Below are 16852 nucleotides of genomic sequence, written 5' to 3' on the forward strand. Positions count from 1 at the left end.
TTTTGTGATAGATTTTTATACAACGGAGAAAGGATTAATTAAGGCATTATATATCAAATTCAAGGTGACATCTCTTAGTAATTTTGACTTGGAACCCATGCTTCATGTAAAATATAAAACCAGGCTCTGGCTCTATCTTCTGTCCTTTAATAGCCTCATTATAAGAAAACAAGGATAAATGCCACGGAAATACCAATTGTAAAATGGTGGAAAAAATCTATTTTTGACTATTTTTCAAGAAAACCAAAATGGTGGGAAATCGATCATTGCAAATTTAAAATGGTAGAGAATTCATGGGAAATTTCTCACTAAAATTTTGTTACAAAAACGGTCGAGAATATAGGTGGAAAAGCTGTCAGGAATTAGCCACTGTTTTTGTGACGGTTAGCCAACCAAATTTCACATGGTTTGCCAACCAAACATTCTCACGGTTTGCCAACCAAAGACCCCCTATACTTTTTCCACGGTGTCCGCATTAATATCAACGTTTTGTAACACCTCGATGGCCACTGTCTTCATTAGAGTCATAGCTAAATGCTTACCAGGACAAGTTCTTGGACCGGCATTAAACGATAAGAACTTGAAGGGAGGTTCATGTCTCAAAAATCCTATCCGTGAAATCCATCTGTCTGGCTTAAATTCTAATGCATCTTCTCACCAAACCGCTCTCATCCTCCGCAACGCGTAAAGAAAATTCATGATCGTTGAGTTTGCATCTACTTTATGCCCACTTGGAAGCAAGTCTGGTTTTATAGATGACTTGCGTTGGAAGGAACTGGTGGATAGAGCCTCATTGATTCATACAACGCACCTTGTAAATACACCAACTTGTCTAAGTTTTCTTCGCCATTTTTTCTGGTTTCGAGAATAGTTTGCTAAAATCTCTTAGTGAATCTTGGTTACCACTCGAGGGTTCTCAGATAAAACCAAAAATGAACCAAGTGAGAATGGATGCCACTGAGTCTCTCCCAGCTATATTGAAGCCAAGATGCTGTCTCTCAAGAATTTATCATCACTTGGGTTTAAGAGCTCGTACTTGGGTAGATCAAGCTTTATGTGACATTTATCCTCACTTTCACCATTTGATTGATGATGATCAATACTTTTTGATCTTACTTCTTTTCTCTTAGCTGATATATATTTTGCAGATACGCGATCAAAAGTGGCATCAGCTTTGATCATCCTTTTCTCTTGTTAATTATTATGTATTATATGTAAAAGTATTTCATGTACTTACTTCTAAAATAAAGTTTATTTTCTAAAATGACATTGTGGAAATGGTAAATGGTTTTTTGGAATCAAGGGTATTTGATCAACGACTAAATATGATAAATATCTGCTTAATAGCAAAGACAGATAGACCTACTCGAATGACGGAACTATGACCTATAAGCCTTTGTAATGTCGAATATAAGATTATTTCAAAAATCTTATGTCAACGGTTAAAAAGATTATTACCAAATCTCATTTCAGAAATGCAGTCTGCCTTTGTAGCAGGAACACTGATATCCAATAATATTCTGATAGCAGAAGAAATGTTTCACGGCTTAAGGACCAATAACTCATGCAAAAGAAATTTTATGGCCATAAAAACGGACATGAATAAAGCGTAGAATAGACTTGAGTGAACCTTTGTTGAACATCTGTTGGGGCAATTTAGATTTGCGGAAAAATGGATCACGTGGATAATGTGGTGCATTACATCGGTTCAATATAGAGTCCTACTGAAAGGTCAACCAAGAGGTCAAATAAAATCAAACCGGGATCTCTGACAGTGCGATCCTCTACCACCATATTTATTTATACTTTTGTATAGAAGTTTTAATTGCAAATATTAATAAAGCAGAACTGAATAAATCATCTTAGGGCCTAAAGATTGCTAGACCGAGTCCGTCGGTCACCCATTTGCTTTTTGCGGACGATAACATTTTCTTTTGCAAGGCTACCAAGGAGGAGTGTCAGATGATTCTCAACATACTCAGTCAGTATGAGAGGGTATTGGAACAAAAAAAATAAACTTTGAAAAATCTTCAATACAATTCGGTCATAAAGTCCTTGATACGGTTCAAAACGAGTTAAACCAGGTTTAGGAATAACAAATATTGGAGGCATGGGCTACTATCTTGGGCTTCCGGAGAGTCTGGGGGGAGAAAAGAGTAAAATATTTAATTGTGTGGTATAGATACAACAAGATAAGGTAAATGGCTGGAGTTCAAAATTATTATCAAAAGGGGGTAAGAAAGTTTTAATTAAATCAGTGAGATCAGCAATGCCCACTTTTGTTATGTCATGTTTCCGGTTACCCAAATCAGTAATCACTAAACTAACTAGTACGGTGTCTCGTTACTGGTGGTCATCAAATGGGCAGCAAAAGTATGCACTGGTTGGCATGACAAAAAATGTGTAGAAATAAATCCAACGAATGATTGGGTTTTCATATTGTGATGGTTGTTAATACGGCATTATTGGTGAAACAACTGTGGAGACTAATAGACAAACCACAATCTATTTTTGCACGAGTCTTTAAGGGACGGTACTTCCGGAAATCGGATCCAATGGATCCTCCCAAATCGTACTCCCCCATCATATGGATGGCGTAGTATTATATCAGTGCGCCTTCTGGTTAAAGGACTAATGAAAAGAGTCGGTTCAGGCACTTCCATTTCAGTATGGAATGACCCTTCTTATTCTCGCCCAAAGCCTGATATATGTAAGAGTTATAACTATTACCCAAACTAAAAAGTTAATCATTTGATTGACTCATCTTCAAACACATGGAACATAGGATTACTAAATGCTATTAATGACCCAGCGGATGTTGAACTAATCTGTAGCATGCCTATAAGTGGTATGTATAGACCGGATTTCATAGGCTGGCATTTTACAAAGTCAGGACGATATACAGTTAAATTTGGTTATCAGGTCCAACAACAAATTTCCTCAAAAAGATCTAGAGGTGTTTTACGGACAGAACATAAAAAAGCTACAACCTCAGGTATGGCACTTAAATTGTCCACCGAAACTCATACATTTCATTTGGCAGGCTATTATCGGTTGTTTGTCTATGGCTATGAATTTAAAAATTAAGGTATTCAGTGTGAGACAATATACACGATGTGGAACAGAGAAGAAAACGATTAATCATGCGAATGTCCTCCGGTGTTACAAGTATGGGTCTTATCTCAGATATCTACCCCATCAGAAGGTTTTCCAACGACTTCAGTTTACTCGAGTTTTGACTATCTTTTTTGGAGACTTTCAAAAGAGAACAAAAATTCACAGTTTTCATGGATAATGTGGTATATTTGGAAAGCAAGAAATGAGAAGTTATACTCAAATATAGATAAAGATCTACAAATTACACTAAAGATTGCGAAAACAGAAATGACATTATGGGAAGAAGCACAACGGGAAGAACTGCCCTCGACATTTCAAATCAGAGATCATCCCGTAACACCACCACAATATATGGGATGGTGGTGTTATATTAGATAGATCTTGGAAAGAAACGGATAAAGTTTCACAGCTAGGTTGGTTTTATTTCAATGATGGCATGGAAGGAAAAATAATAGGTGCAAGGAATGTACGACGAAATTTAATCCCATTACACGTTGAATTAGAAGCTTTCATTTGGGTCATGTTTTGTATGTTTGCGAATCAGAAGACAGAAGTAACTTTCGCAACAGACTGTTCTGAACTGGTGAAGATGGTGTCGATACCTGAGGAATGACCAGCATTTGATTTACACCTGAAGGAATTTGTGAAGAATAAAGAGGCTTTTAACTTTTTACTCGATTTCATGATATCACGTGCGAAAAATATGAAGGCGGACAACTTAGCACGGAGTGCTCGAATCTATCCTCATGATATCATAATGTAAATTCGGTACATCCGATTTGGATTATTGAACTGTTCTAAGTAAAAAAAAATTTAAATAATAATATAATGATTTTTATAAATATTTGTATTTTTATATTATACTTTCTATATGTCAGAAAAATATAATACGTTCTATATAAATATACTACTTTTCTCTATATCTAATTTAATAATTTTAATAATTGAATAGCGAATATCAGTAAATCACGAATCATGGATAATTGTTTTTTAGGTCCGATTAATCATAATTTAATGATTTAATTTGTGTCCACAATCTTAATTAATAAGTTTTTGTGTTTTGTTCTGCTAAAATATAAATTTGTTTTCTCTTCTACTAATGCGGACAGAAGAAAAATAACGACTTTTAAAATAAAATAACTTTTATCACCATAAAAAAATTGTTATTGATTAAATAATTGGAGGGTCGGCCGAGCGAGCCAACCCTATTGGGTATTTCCAGAAATTATGTCGGCCATATGTCTTGATTATGCCATACAGCACTCACCCTTTCATTCTCAGGCTGAGCGTGGCATAAATAGCCATCCGACCCTTTTTAATGTTCTTAGACAAGGCCCATCTCCTTTATATACAACCCCTTCTCTCTCTACTCCCTCTCTTGTGCTCGATGTGGGACATAAAACACAACTCAATTTACATACAACTTGGTTTGAATAACCGAACCGATCCAATTTTTTTGGTTCATTCGGTTCTTAAAAATCTTACCAAACTTAGCCGAAAAATTACAATTCCGTTCGATTTGGTTATCTATTAGTTCAAGTATATTTTAAAATCTTCTTAAACTTAATCGAGATTTTTTGGCTTTTATACTGAAATTGGTTAAAATCGGACAATTTTAGTTATATTCGATTAGTTTATTTTAATTCGGTTATTCAGTTTGGAATTTGAAATATATTTTATTAAATTTGATATAAACCGGTATAAATAGGTTTGGAAAATTAAAAAAAATAAAATAATAAAGAACCATAACCGATCACAATTTCGAAAAGTTCGGTTCGGTTATAATTCCCTGGCCTAAAATTACATACGCAACATTAGGAGTTGATGAAACACATTGCTTGTGCTTGGATGTAATAAGAGTCTCTGTACTTCTTCCCACTCCCTACCCGAATCCCATTTTCCATCCATTCGTTTCTGTGTATCCATGCCTCTCTTCCAAAATCCAATATTCCCAATATCTGTTTCATATACAAAACACCATTTTTCGGTTTTCTATAAGCTCTCACCATGACCAAAACGAAAACAAATGCAAGAAAAAGAGAAACGTACCGCTCCTCCTTTCCAACATACGAATGTTGGGTCCATTCTTGACTGCAGAACCTCCACAGTGTCAATGGCTTCTGTTGGAGGTATCGCATGAAGAACTCTACAAAAAGAGAGAATAAACATCAAAAACAATCTGTTTGGTTTAGTGTGCATAAAAAGAGGATGTTTAGAAAAACCAAAATGTTTTCAGGAAACAAACACCTTTCCTCCACGGCTGAGACCAGACCTTTAGTTAAACCAACACCACCAACCTGAGAAGAAGCAAAACAAGAGTTTCAAGGAAAATATATTGCGAAGGTTTTCAAGAATTTACCAATTGTATGCGGGAGAAAAGCTTTCTTTGAGGGTTTTCAAGAATTTACCAATTGTATGCTGGAGAAAAGCTTTCTTTGAAGGTCTATGCGTCCTACAAGCCAGGAAAAATAAGTTAACAAGGTTTGTGTTAGGTGTTGTCTGACAGTAAGCAGGAGAATGCATTATATAACATATACCAGCAGAGAGAATGCTGCTTGTAATGGCTTCAGCGAGACCAATCTTCTCTTCTTTCTTTGGTTTCAGAGTGGAAACTGCAAAACTATCCCACACTGGTAATCCCATATTACCACCACCTGCAAAGTCCATGTTCCATGATTCCTCCAACATATTCTCGTGGTCTTGGAACCTAAACAATCAATATGTTTATGTTTACAATGAGTATCTCTCGGTCCAAAAACTAAACTAGATAAAGAAGGTTTGACTCTGACCAAGTACGTGGTGGCTGGGGAAACACTTCAGGAACAAGAAGGTTAGGATAAAACAAACCCATCGGTGGAACCTGAAATCACCAAAGATATTTTTATAAATAATAAAAAACATAAGAAAGCATTTAACAACAGAATGATGAGTTGATCTTCTTTCATGATACGTTAAGCGAGGTGAGATTTTTCTTGTGAGGCACAGCTGGCATGCCGTCCTCGTAAGAATGAACCGTTGCAGCTGTTTCAAGTTCTCCTTCCTGTGTATGGACAAAAAAACTATATTAGTTTCAATATTCCTTATCAAGAGAATGAAACAACGGAGATTAATCCAACTAACTCTAATATCACAATATGTCTCCTTAAGTTGATTAAGCATCAGCATATCGATTGGCTTTGCCAAAACATCTGTGCGGATTTGTGGCCAGTTTTGGTAGTGTCTCTGAATCCATAGAAGGCATCTACATATATCCTGAAAATTTATATGTTAGATGACGAAATGTTAGTAATGAAATGTAGCTCATCTAGAAAATAGAAAAGAGAAACGCTAAATATATCCTTACATCTCCTCCAAAAGGCAGAATCTTTTCAGTATTTGGCAATGAGACTCCGTCCTACAAAACAAATCAAACAGTTATAACAGCAGAAAGATGTCGGCTAGACTTACTCGTATTCTGCTCATACCTCGATACAAACGACAGTACTTGTCTGGGCTCCCATATTCACAATACAAGCTGTTGACAAACCATTCCCAAAAATGGCGGATAGACCTTCTTGGTGGACCACTGCTGAGTTAAAGCGCAGGTCTCGCAACACAATAGTTAGCAATTCCTTTATTTCTGATTAAATCATGAATCCAAATCAGAATTCTAGTTCAGATCTATCAAGAACATATCTAGATGGAACTGAAAACAAAAGCTGTAATAGGCAATAAAGAGATTACCACGGCTGTCAAATGATCCTGGGACAACAAGAACAGCAGAGTACTTGTTTCTCTCATTGTGAACTATTTGAAGTTTATCTAATAAAACCCAGTCCAAGATAGCGACTAAGTCCTCACAAACCTGGAAAGGTAGAAAAATCAAAATAAGTAACCAGAAGATTGCTTCCATAAAGGGTAAAGGAAAAAATAATATTGGAACTACATATGTACCTGTTGCGATGAATAATATGGTGAAACATTGAAGTGACCTCTACGAATAGGACGGTGTATGCTATATGGCTCCTTTGGGGATATTTTCATAGCTTCTTCACCAAAAATCATCTTCCTATACTTGCGCTTTTTCTCACCAGTATCCTTAGAATCAGTACCATCATGAGCAGCTCCAGTTGCGCTGGCCTCACATTTATCAGCAGATGTTTCTGCGCAATTGGTGTGTATTTTACTCTACTGAATGTAACCGATCTGATTCTCTATATTATATGCAAACGTGTATTTTAAAAAAGAAGAATCCACTACTATGTTCTACTGCCTTTATGGTACAAGAATCCTAATAATGTCAACCAAAGAAAAACTCATTGCATGCCAAGCAAGAAGAGAGAATGAGATAGAAGACGAATGATAGTATAATACCTGATGTGGCAGGCGAACTATGCTCGTCCTCATACACATTAGTCCAAGTAAAGACCGTATCTTTCTTCGTAGTACTACTCGGTTGATTGTATCCGTCGATCCTCCCCATCTGCATAGTTGATAACCAAACCAGCAAGAACAATCATTTTGTCACATTTACTCAAATATATAAAACAACGCCGTACATTGTAGCAAGAAACTTTTAATCAGCAAAGTGTTAAGCTTACCTTGCGTGATCCAGAGCCAAAAGAAGAACTTTCGTCTAGGTATGGTATCTTCAACAGCGATGCCGCCTTTCAGTAAAACAAACAATAAAATCAACACCAAGAAGTAAATTCTAGTGACAGAAACAACAAAGTGAAATCTTACTTACAGTATTGTAAGCTCTCTCACGCTCAACGTGTTGACTTGTGGTGACCTGAGTATTAATCATCTAGGATACATAAAGAACACACCATTAAAAGAGCTCAAGTGAAATGTAAACAATCCAACAAAAAAGACAAAACTTTTTAAAACAAGAACAACGAAAACCTGATCAAGAACGTTTGGTTTCTCGGTTTGTGTGTTTTGCCTAGCGATGCAATTAGGGACATTGAAAGGCGTCTCTTGCTTAGCTAGTCCTATTCTTACATTCGCAGACCCTAATCCAAAACCAGCACCAATGAGATTGACATTTGCGAGCAAAAAAACCAATAGAGCTTAAGAAGCTTGTGTTTTCGTTACCTGGGTTAATGATTACGAGATTTGATCCTCGTTCAGATACAAGCTGAGATGGGACAACAGATTTCAAGTAATCCTGCGATTGATAAACAACAAAATTTTGCATTAGAGAATTGGATTTTGGGTTTCGCCGGAAAGAGAGAGAGAGAGAAATAAAATTAGCACCATTGGACAAATGGGTTTCTCGCTGCGAAGTTGATTTGAGATATTTGGGGTTTAGGGAAGATGAAGCAAAGAAGAGAGCGCGCAACGGAAGTGTAAAATTGAGAAAGCTTACACAATGACGATTTTTATCTCTTCTAGGAAAAAAAAAAAAAAAAAAAAAAAAAAGGAGATGGAACCCAATAAGAAATCATGAGAAGTAAAATGTAACTTCGGGTTAATAAGGTTCGGTTAGGGTCGGTTTTTTCGAGTTTTTCAAAATTCTACCAAACTAAAAAACTAGCTGAACTAAAATTCGGTTCGGTTCTTAAGTAGTTTGGGTTTTCGAACTATAAAACCGAAAGTAAACCAAATTTTATTCCAATTCAGTTAAAATCGAGTAAATTTTTTTTGTCGTCTTTCTGATTATATTAAAACCCAATAGGGCAGATTACATATGGTTCCAAGCCCAGAAACATTACAACTTAAATTTAAGCCCATAAACATAATTGGATAACTATTGGTAGACTTAAACACGTGTAGCACACGTGGCTGCTTTGGGAAGAAACTAGATTGACGGTGAGAACTGAGAAGATGCCGCCGAACATCGACGATACAGAGCTTCCGGAACCAAAATCCGATGAACATAAAATCCATCAGATCCAATAGCTGCCACATGATTTTATGTCTCCGCCGGTACCATCGTAAACTCCTTCTACAATAAAGAACTTGGGTGGTCAAAATTCTTTACACCTCCATTAAATGCAGTTCCGACCATCTTTGACTCATGACTATTACCCTCCACCTTGAAAAAAGTTCTTCATGAGGGAACCAAAGGAGATCTAACATCCCAGCCGTGAGAGGACGATGCCAAATGTTGGAGTAGAAGCCTTCACCACCATCACCTTACCACCTCTTGAAAGAAAGCGGTTAGATCTGTAGAAGAAGGACAAGATCCGAAATCGAAAAAACCAATTGCTTGATTTCTAAATTCTCCATCTTAGCCAAATCTTCAAATTTGGAAAGAATTTTCGCTCCACTAAGGATTAGCGAAGAGTTTCTTTTTACAAACATGAAAATTCGATCTTAAAAGCAAAAGGAATTTCGAAAGCAGAAAAGCAAAAGGAATTTCGAAAGCAGAAAAGCAAAATCCGGTTAACACCGGAAAAGTAAAATCCGTAAAACGGAAAGACATATTACACATAAATCTGGTTATACCGGAATTTATTCTCCGATTGAACGGATGAAAAAACAAAAAAGAGAAGATCGCTCTCTCTCTCTGTGAAAGATCTAGAGAGAGAACAGAGAGAGGAGCCCAGGAAAAAGAACATTGACTTTTCAATCGAGTAAATTTCTTTAAATTAAGTAAATTCAGTTAGTTCAGTTAATTCGGTTAAATAATATTTTTTTTTAAGCAAAAGCGAATGTATTTTAATAATGTTTGGTTCATACCCTATAACCGAACAAAAATAGATAACCAAAATTGGATCTAAATCCGCAAGTCTAACAAAAACGGTCCACACCTCACTAAGAACGAAAAAAATGTCTTTGTTTTCGTCTAAACAAAAACAAATATTCTATAATTATTTTACAAAGGCACATTAAAAAAATCTTTATGTTATGTATGATTTACAATTATGTTTGTTAAGCTTAAAATTTTTTTCAGAATTATATTAAAATGATCTCTAATTACTAGAATAATTACAATTCTGTCATTTTAGACCATAACAACCATTTACATTATCTTATCTTATATTTTAAGAAAATATCCTTACTACTATGTTTATATATTTGCATAATTCACAAATTTAATATAAATGCATAATGTAAAGTATAATGATATTACAACTATATTTTGAGGCATATTATCATTATCATAGATGCAATTTTAATATATTATATATGTATTTTAATAATATAATTTATATGCTTTAAACAGATCACAAGAACATTTGACAAAAAAAACCAAAGCTCAAGAACATATATTTGCAGATTGTAATTTTTGGTGTCTTGAGAATTTTATTTTATGATTATATATATTTACTGCTTAAATTCCAATATTTCACAGATTTGTAAATTATAGTTTTAAGTTTCAGAGTTTAGGTTCTTAAAAATTAAAAGTTATGGTTTAGTTGCCTTATTTCTTTATCTATTTTGCATAACTATTATATAATTTATACTTATATCTAATTAATTATTTAAATACAATTTTTTCTGAAACAAATTTATAAAAAATAGATAAATTTCACCCTGCGTAGGGGGCGAGTTACTATCTAGTCTTTTATTATTATTTGAGAATGACACTTAAAAAATAACTTTTATGTCATAAGTTATTAACAACTTTGTCATGCTGATGTGTCAATCTCAGAGAAATTCTCAATGATTTTTTTGAAATTAGACTCAACTTACTAGATTTATTACATCATATGCTATTAACATTAATTTGGTTAAAAATTAGTTTGTATCAAATATTTATTTAATACTCAAACATTTAATTTGGAAAGATATTCTCTCTCCACTACAAGAAAAACATCATTTTACAACGGTCAAAATGGTCGTTATTTCGTCGTAATAGGGCTATTACGACGGATTACCGACGATTTCAAAATCGTCGTAAACTCATCGTCGTAATAGACAAATCGTCGTAAAATCGTCGTATATTATACGACGGTTTCGTTTCGTCGTAACATCGAGGGAAAAAGATCGTCGTAAATGCGTCGTACTATTTACGACGATTTTACATCAAATTGCGTCGATTTGGTCTTCGTCTGGACCGTCGTTAAGTGGTCATTAAAAATCGACGTAAGATCGTCGTAAAATATACGACGCAAAAAGCGTCGTAAATCAATCGTAAATTATTTTATCATTACGTCGTAAAATCATCGTAAAACACGGACGTATAATCGTCGTATTTGTCGTCGTACATTTTGGTCGTAACGTCGACGTACTATTTACGACGAATATACGACGGTTTTATAAAATAATAATAATTATATTACGATGATTATACGACGTTTAATATAATTGAAAATAAAAAAAATTAATTCGAATTAAAATTTCAATTAAAAAAAATTAATTTACAATTTAAAATTTAATTAAATTTCAAATTAAAATTAATTTTAGTATTTACAAAAAAACCCTATAGCTCTAAATCTAAATCTACATCAATGTCGTCGATCCCGTCACCGGCCTGCTCCCCATCGTCCTCGACGTGTTCTTTGCCGGGTCTTCGGTTAGAGGCTTCCGGCGCCTGATCTCTGGTTCTAGGAGGATCAACCCGAGAGACCGGAACATCTCGTCGTCCGTCTGCACCGGTAGTTGCCTCCTAGAAGATGACCCGCAGACGATCCGACAACCTCATCAGCCTGCAGCCTGTCTAACTACGCCATGAGCACCGGGTTGTCGGCTCCAATGATCTCGAAGAGACCGTACAGCTGGTCGATCTTCGTCTCGTAGTGGGTCCGCATCTGATCGATCTCCTGGCGGATAACCGGATCCAGGGTCCGGACATGACTTGTCGCCGTAGCTCTCGGGGTATCACGGATGGATCTCATCCCTAATACCCGCACCTTTTTCTTTGGGGCAACCTAAAAATATTTAAAAACATTATGGTTAGAAATTCAATTTAAAATTAAAATTACATTAATTAAATATATTAATTGAATTTACCTCTTCGAAAATCTGGTCCATCTCTGCCACCGTCAGCGCCGGGGTCGATTAGACCGAGCTACCTCCAGGAGACGTTGGACGCGCCTGCTGAGTCAGTTGCGTCTGCCGCTCCTCGATCGCCGCACAGGCGGCGTTGTAGATCTCCTCCGCCTGAGGATCCGTGAATTCGCCGTTCCGCTTCTTATGCGTCTCGGCGAAAACCTTCGTCATCGGAGGAAGTTCTCCTACGTTTTCTTCGACCTACAAAATCAAAATGAAAAAAATTATAAGACAAATAAGGGTTAATTATTTAAAAACAAAAAATTAATAATTTAAATTTACTTACCATCATAAGGCGTCTTCCGGCAAAAGGAATCTGGCCGGAAGTGTGCGGGACGTTCTTCCGATTTCCCACATCGTCAGTAGCGTTCCTGAAAAATATTTTCATTAGAATATATTATAAAAAGAAAAAACACATAATGTAATTATTAATTAAATTAAATTACCTGGATCCGGAACACTTGGCGGCAGTAGTCTGGTTGTGCGGATCCAACCAATACTGGACAAGACCCCGCCAGACATAATTGGCCATAGGCGCCGGCTTGGCCTTGTCGCCGTCAACCTCCCACTTCCGTTTCCAGTCGGAAACGGTGTTGTTGAGGCGGAATTTGACCTTCTCCTTGAAGGCCGTCTCCACACGTCCGTGTGCGGATGTTTCCCAATGCCAGTTTTGCTAGAAAAAAAAACAAAAAGTTAGTAATTATTGTAAAAAGTAAAAAAACAAAATTGTAAATTACTTACCGCAAAACACTTGAACCAAGTTCAAGTGTGGCCTGATCCAGCTTCTTCCAGCTGGTATGGGGTTGTACGAAAAAACCCCTTGATGATATCCACAACGTTACGTTCGACGACATTGTCGGTCGTAAACCTAGTCAAATACAAAGAAAAAGTAAATTAATTTCAAATAATTATAAATATTAATTATTTTAAAAATATTTATAAAAAAAAATTTCGTACCAAAATGTTCCTGGGGCTCGATCCGGGTCGAGTTTGTTCATAGTCTCATGACCCGTTTGTTGTAGAAGATCCCGTACCGTAAACTGGGCATACAGTACAGGCTGGATCAGAACAGCAGGATCGGCCGGTTCGGGGGCCGCTGGTTCGGCTGGTGGTGGTGGAGGCAGTGCCGGCTGCGGTACAACGACCGGTTGGGAAACCGTCCGTTGTGTTCCCGAGGACTCTGGGATGACTGACCCGGTCGCCGAGGTAGACGGGGCCGTACCGTCTGAATCTACCAGCTGTCGGTAGTGAAACCTCTTAGCCCGAGGAGCCATATCAACGTAATCTACAAAATTAAAAAATATTTGTTACTAATTCATCATATATTTAATTATAAAATCCGGGCCTATCTAAATTCCGAAACCTAAATCTAAATTCCGAACCTAAATCTTAATTCCGAACCTAAATCTAAAAGAATCTGTAATGAAATTAAATTAAAAAAAAAACTTACAAGTATTGGCTTGGAGAGTAGGGAGAGAGGGAGAGGTTTAGGGTTTAGAGAGGGGAGAAGAGAGGAATGAGCGACGAAAGAGGGAAAACTCGCGTCCCTTATATAGATTTTGTGATCGTCGTAAAATCGTCGTAAAGTTACGACGATTTTACGACGATTCAGTTGTATAACAGTCGGTCCACTGCATGACATGACACGTGTCATGATGGGAGCGTTTGACCGTTACGACGGTTTTACGACGATTTTACCCAAAACCGTCGTAACGTCTAAACATTTATAACCTCGTACCTTGGATCAAGAGCCTATCCGGTGCAAACGTTACGACGGTTCAACGACGGTTTTAGAGAACTTAGTCGTAAAACCGTCGTAAAGTTACGATTATATTACGACGGTTTTACAATATTTTTTTAAAAAGTTATTAAACCCTAAATCTTAAAAAAGGGATATTGCATAAAGAACAATGCAAAGGTTATTGTATCCTAACATATAACAAAAGGTTTACAACTTTGCATGTATGATGGATTTAGGACATGAGATAGTAAATATTGAAATTCCGTAATCTAATATAAAACCTTTCACTTAACATTTACGAAAACATGCATGAACTTGTAAATATGTATGTTTTTTTTCAAATTTTTGATTTTGATCAGATTGATAGCATTTCATATACAATAAGATAACCAATCAAAAATATTTGTGAAATACCTTACAACCAATAAGATATAAAAGATTCAAATTCTTGGATTTCAACATTACGACGGTTTTACGACGAAATAGTGTACTCATCGTAAAATCGTTGTAATATTACGACGATATTACGACTGTTCGTCATAAAGACGTCGTAATGTTGAAACCCTATTCATTTAGGGCTTATAACCTAGAATTAGGGTTTAGGGTTTAGTAAAATCGTCGTAAAATGGTCGTAAAATCGAATTTTTTCAATTTTAAATTTTCTAACAATCAAAGTTACAAATGACATAATAACAAAAATTAAGTATTCACTACATACAATGCATGAAACTCAATCAGATTCCTCTTCCTCTATTACTTCGTCACCATCACCTTCGTCTTCCGCCAAATTGTCATCTTCGGTTTCAGCAAACTCATCATCATCACCTTTTTCTTCTGTATCATCGGAACGATCTTCAACTTGCATGTTCCGAGGGTCTATTAAGAAAATCTGATCATCAATATCTGGTTCAGACAACTCTACGCAAGTGTCCTTCGTCACCAACTCTATTACTTCGTCACCATCACCTTCGTCTTCCGCCAAATCGTCGTCTTCGGTTTCAGCAAACTCATCATCATCACCTTCTTCTTCTGTACCATCGGAAAGATCTTCAACTTGCCTGTTCCGAGGGTCTATTAAGAAAATCTGATCATCAATATCTGGTTCAGACAACTCTACGCAAGTGTCCTTCGTCACCAACTCTATTACTTCGTCACCATCACCTTCGTCTTCCACCAAATCGTCATCTTCGGTTTCAGCAAACTCATCATCATCACCTTCTTCTTCTGTATCATCGAAAAGATCTTCAACTTGCCTGTTCCGAGGGTCTATTAAGAAAATCTGATCATCAATATCTGGTTCAGACAACTCTACGCAAGTGTCCTGTTGAAGTGGAACATCCTCAACCCCTACAATCTTGCCCCTCGGAGCGACTTTAACTACAGCTAACCATGAGATTCCTGTTGATCGAACTCGAGGGTATGGCAGAAACGTTACCTGTTCTGCTTGAGAAACTAATATAAATGGCTCAAACCTGTTGTACCGTCGTGATTTGTTAACGACGGTGAGAAGATCTTTTCTAAATTGCACAACAAGATTGGAATATTCAATGCCAGTTGTGATATTACATCAACAGATAATGTTCGTGTATTAAGATCCGGAAAAAAAACACCAATGCCTCCAATAGCTTCATGGACATTTTTGGGCAAGAGTTCAGCAAATGCAAATGGAAATAATCGTTGCATAAACACATGGCAGTCATGGCTTTTCATCCCAGCAAACTTTACCCCCTTCTCAACAGATTTGGAAAGATTAGAGACATACCCATCAGGAAATTTAACGTCAGAAGAAACCCATCTGAACAATGCTGACTTTTGATCTGCACTCAACCGAAATACAGGAACTGGTGCTTTCCCGTTTCTCAGTAGATGCAACTCACTTCTGTTGCATAAATCAGGCAAGTCCAATCTTGACTTACCATTGTCTTTTGTTCTTCCCGCTACGGTCATAACTGTATGCATGATGTTATCAAAAAAGTTTTTTTCAATGTGCATGACATCAAGATTGTGTCTGAGCAGATGATCTTTCCAATAAGGTAGTTGCCAAAAGATACTTTTCTTGTGCCAATTATGATGAACTCCATAACCTTCAAGCATATTTGCAGGAGTGTGCCAGTTTCTCCCACGCGTTACTGTTTCCTCTGCCCTCCAATGATCGATTTGCGCCTGTATATCAGCTCCTGTTAAATTAACGGGTGGAGGGACATGTACACTTTTGTTCTTCATAAATAACCTCTTGTTCCTCCGATATGGATGGTTATCCGGTAAAAACCTCCGGTGACAATCAAACCAACAAGTTTTTCTACCATGTTTTAGCTGAAACGCATCAGTTCGATGAAGACAATAAGGACAAGATAGCCTCCCATGTGTAGTCCATCCTGATAGCATACCATAAGCGGGGAAATCGCTTATTGTCCACATAAGCACAGTCCGCATAGTAAATTTTTCCTCGTAGAACAGTCATATGTGCGAACGCTGTTGTAGGTGGGCTGAGCACAGCCCCCTTTTTCGTAATTCCACAAAAAGCCCGTTAAGGTCAAAGATCAACAAGCCCATTCGCGAAGAGCAAAACGAGGTCGTTCGGGTAGATAACCCAACAAAGTCTAAGGAGCAGCTCGCCACGTCGATATGGTTGGGACAGCTCGCCACGTCGACAAGGATGAAACAGCTCGCCAGCACGACGCTCCGATAGACGGTCGGTCAGGTCTATATGCCCGGCCGCCCAAGCTACTCTGACCGAGATGTAACCTAATTTAAGCACTATAAATAGCCCTGTAACTTCATTTATTACGGGATCCGTAATCCGAAATATAAACAAGAACACTCAAGACTTAAATCTTTAACTCTTACCTCGCTTACCTGACCTCGTAATACCACCTCGAAGACTTCATATCGATCTCACCTCTATTCAAACAAGAATCTCCGAGCTCCACCTAGAAATATTTACCAAAGTGACCTCGCGTGCGAAAATAATACAACAATTGGCGCCCACCGTGGGGCTAAGAGATTTCTTTCTACGCAAAGAAGAGCTCGATAATGTCAGGAATTCAAATCAACAAAACAACTAACCTACCC

General features: G+C 36.9%; 1 protein-coding gene, 1 non-coding gene and 1 pseudogene across 2 annotated transcripts; all 3 read right to left on the reverse strand.

The window, feature by feature from the left end:
- Positions 1-46: 46 nt before the first annotated feature.
- On the reverse strand, positions 47-2584 carry LOC112087616 (annotated as a pseudogene).
- Positions 2585-4296: 1712 nt separating this feature from the next.
- LOC112087660 lies at positions 4297-4434 on the reverse strand. Its single transcript, XR_002900206.1, has one exon. It is a non-coding gene; the product is annotated as a U11 spliceosomal RNA (small nuclear RNA).
- A 382-nt stretch (positions 4435-4816) lies between these two features.
- On the reverse strand, positions 4817-8431 carry LOC18020525 (actin-related protein 9). Its single transcript, XM_006403168.2, has 18 exons — positions 8356-8431; positions 8194-8266; positions 8002-8111; positions 7844-7903; positions 7698-7763; positions 7471-7579; positions 7051-7259; positions 6841-6961; positions 6582-6736; positions 6461-6511; positions 6238-6369; positions 6068-6157; positions 5907-5977; positions 5655-5824; positions 5526-5569; positions 5365-5414; positions 5167-5263; positions 4817-5075 (listed from the first exon to the last, which is right to left on the reverse strand). Exons 1-18 carry the CDS (start codon positions 8356-8358, stop codon positions 4932-4934), a joined length of 1755 nt encoding a protein of 584 aa, XP_006403231.1. The 5' UTR covers positions 8359-8431; the 3' UTR covers positions 4817-4931.
- Between the last annotated feature and the right edge of the window lie 8421 nt (positions 8432-16852).

This window comes from Eutrema salsugineum, unplaced genomic scaffold, assembly GCF_000478725.1.
Source record: "Eutrema salsugineum unplaced genomic scaffold, Eutsalg1_0 scaffold_17, whole genome shotgun sequence".
Lineage (NCBI taxonomy): Eukaryota > Viridiplantae > Streptophyta > Magnoliopsida > Brassicales > Brassicaceae > Eutrema > Eutrema salsugineum.

What these genes read in the sequence shown, in the direction of transcription:
- LOC18020525 (XM_006403168.2), bottom strand. An exon ending in TAGTTCGCCTGCCACATCAG is followed by an intron (nt 7,260 to 7,470) that starts GTATTATACTAT and finishes CCAATTGCGCAG; the next exon opens with AAACATCTGCTGATAAATGT. An exon ending in GTACTGTCGTTTGTATCGAG is followed by an intron (nt 6,512 to 6,581) that starts GTATGAGCAGAA and finishes TTTGTTTTGTAG; the next exon opens with GACGGAGTCTCATTGCCAAA.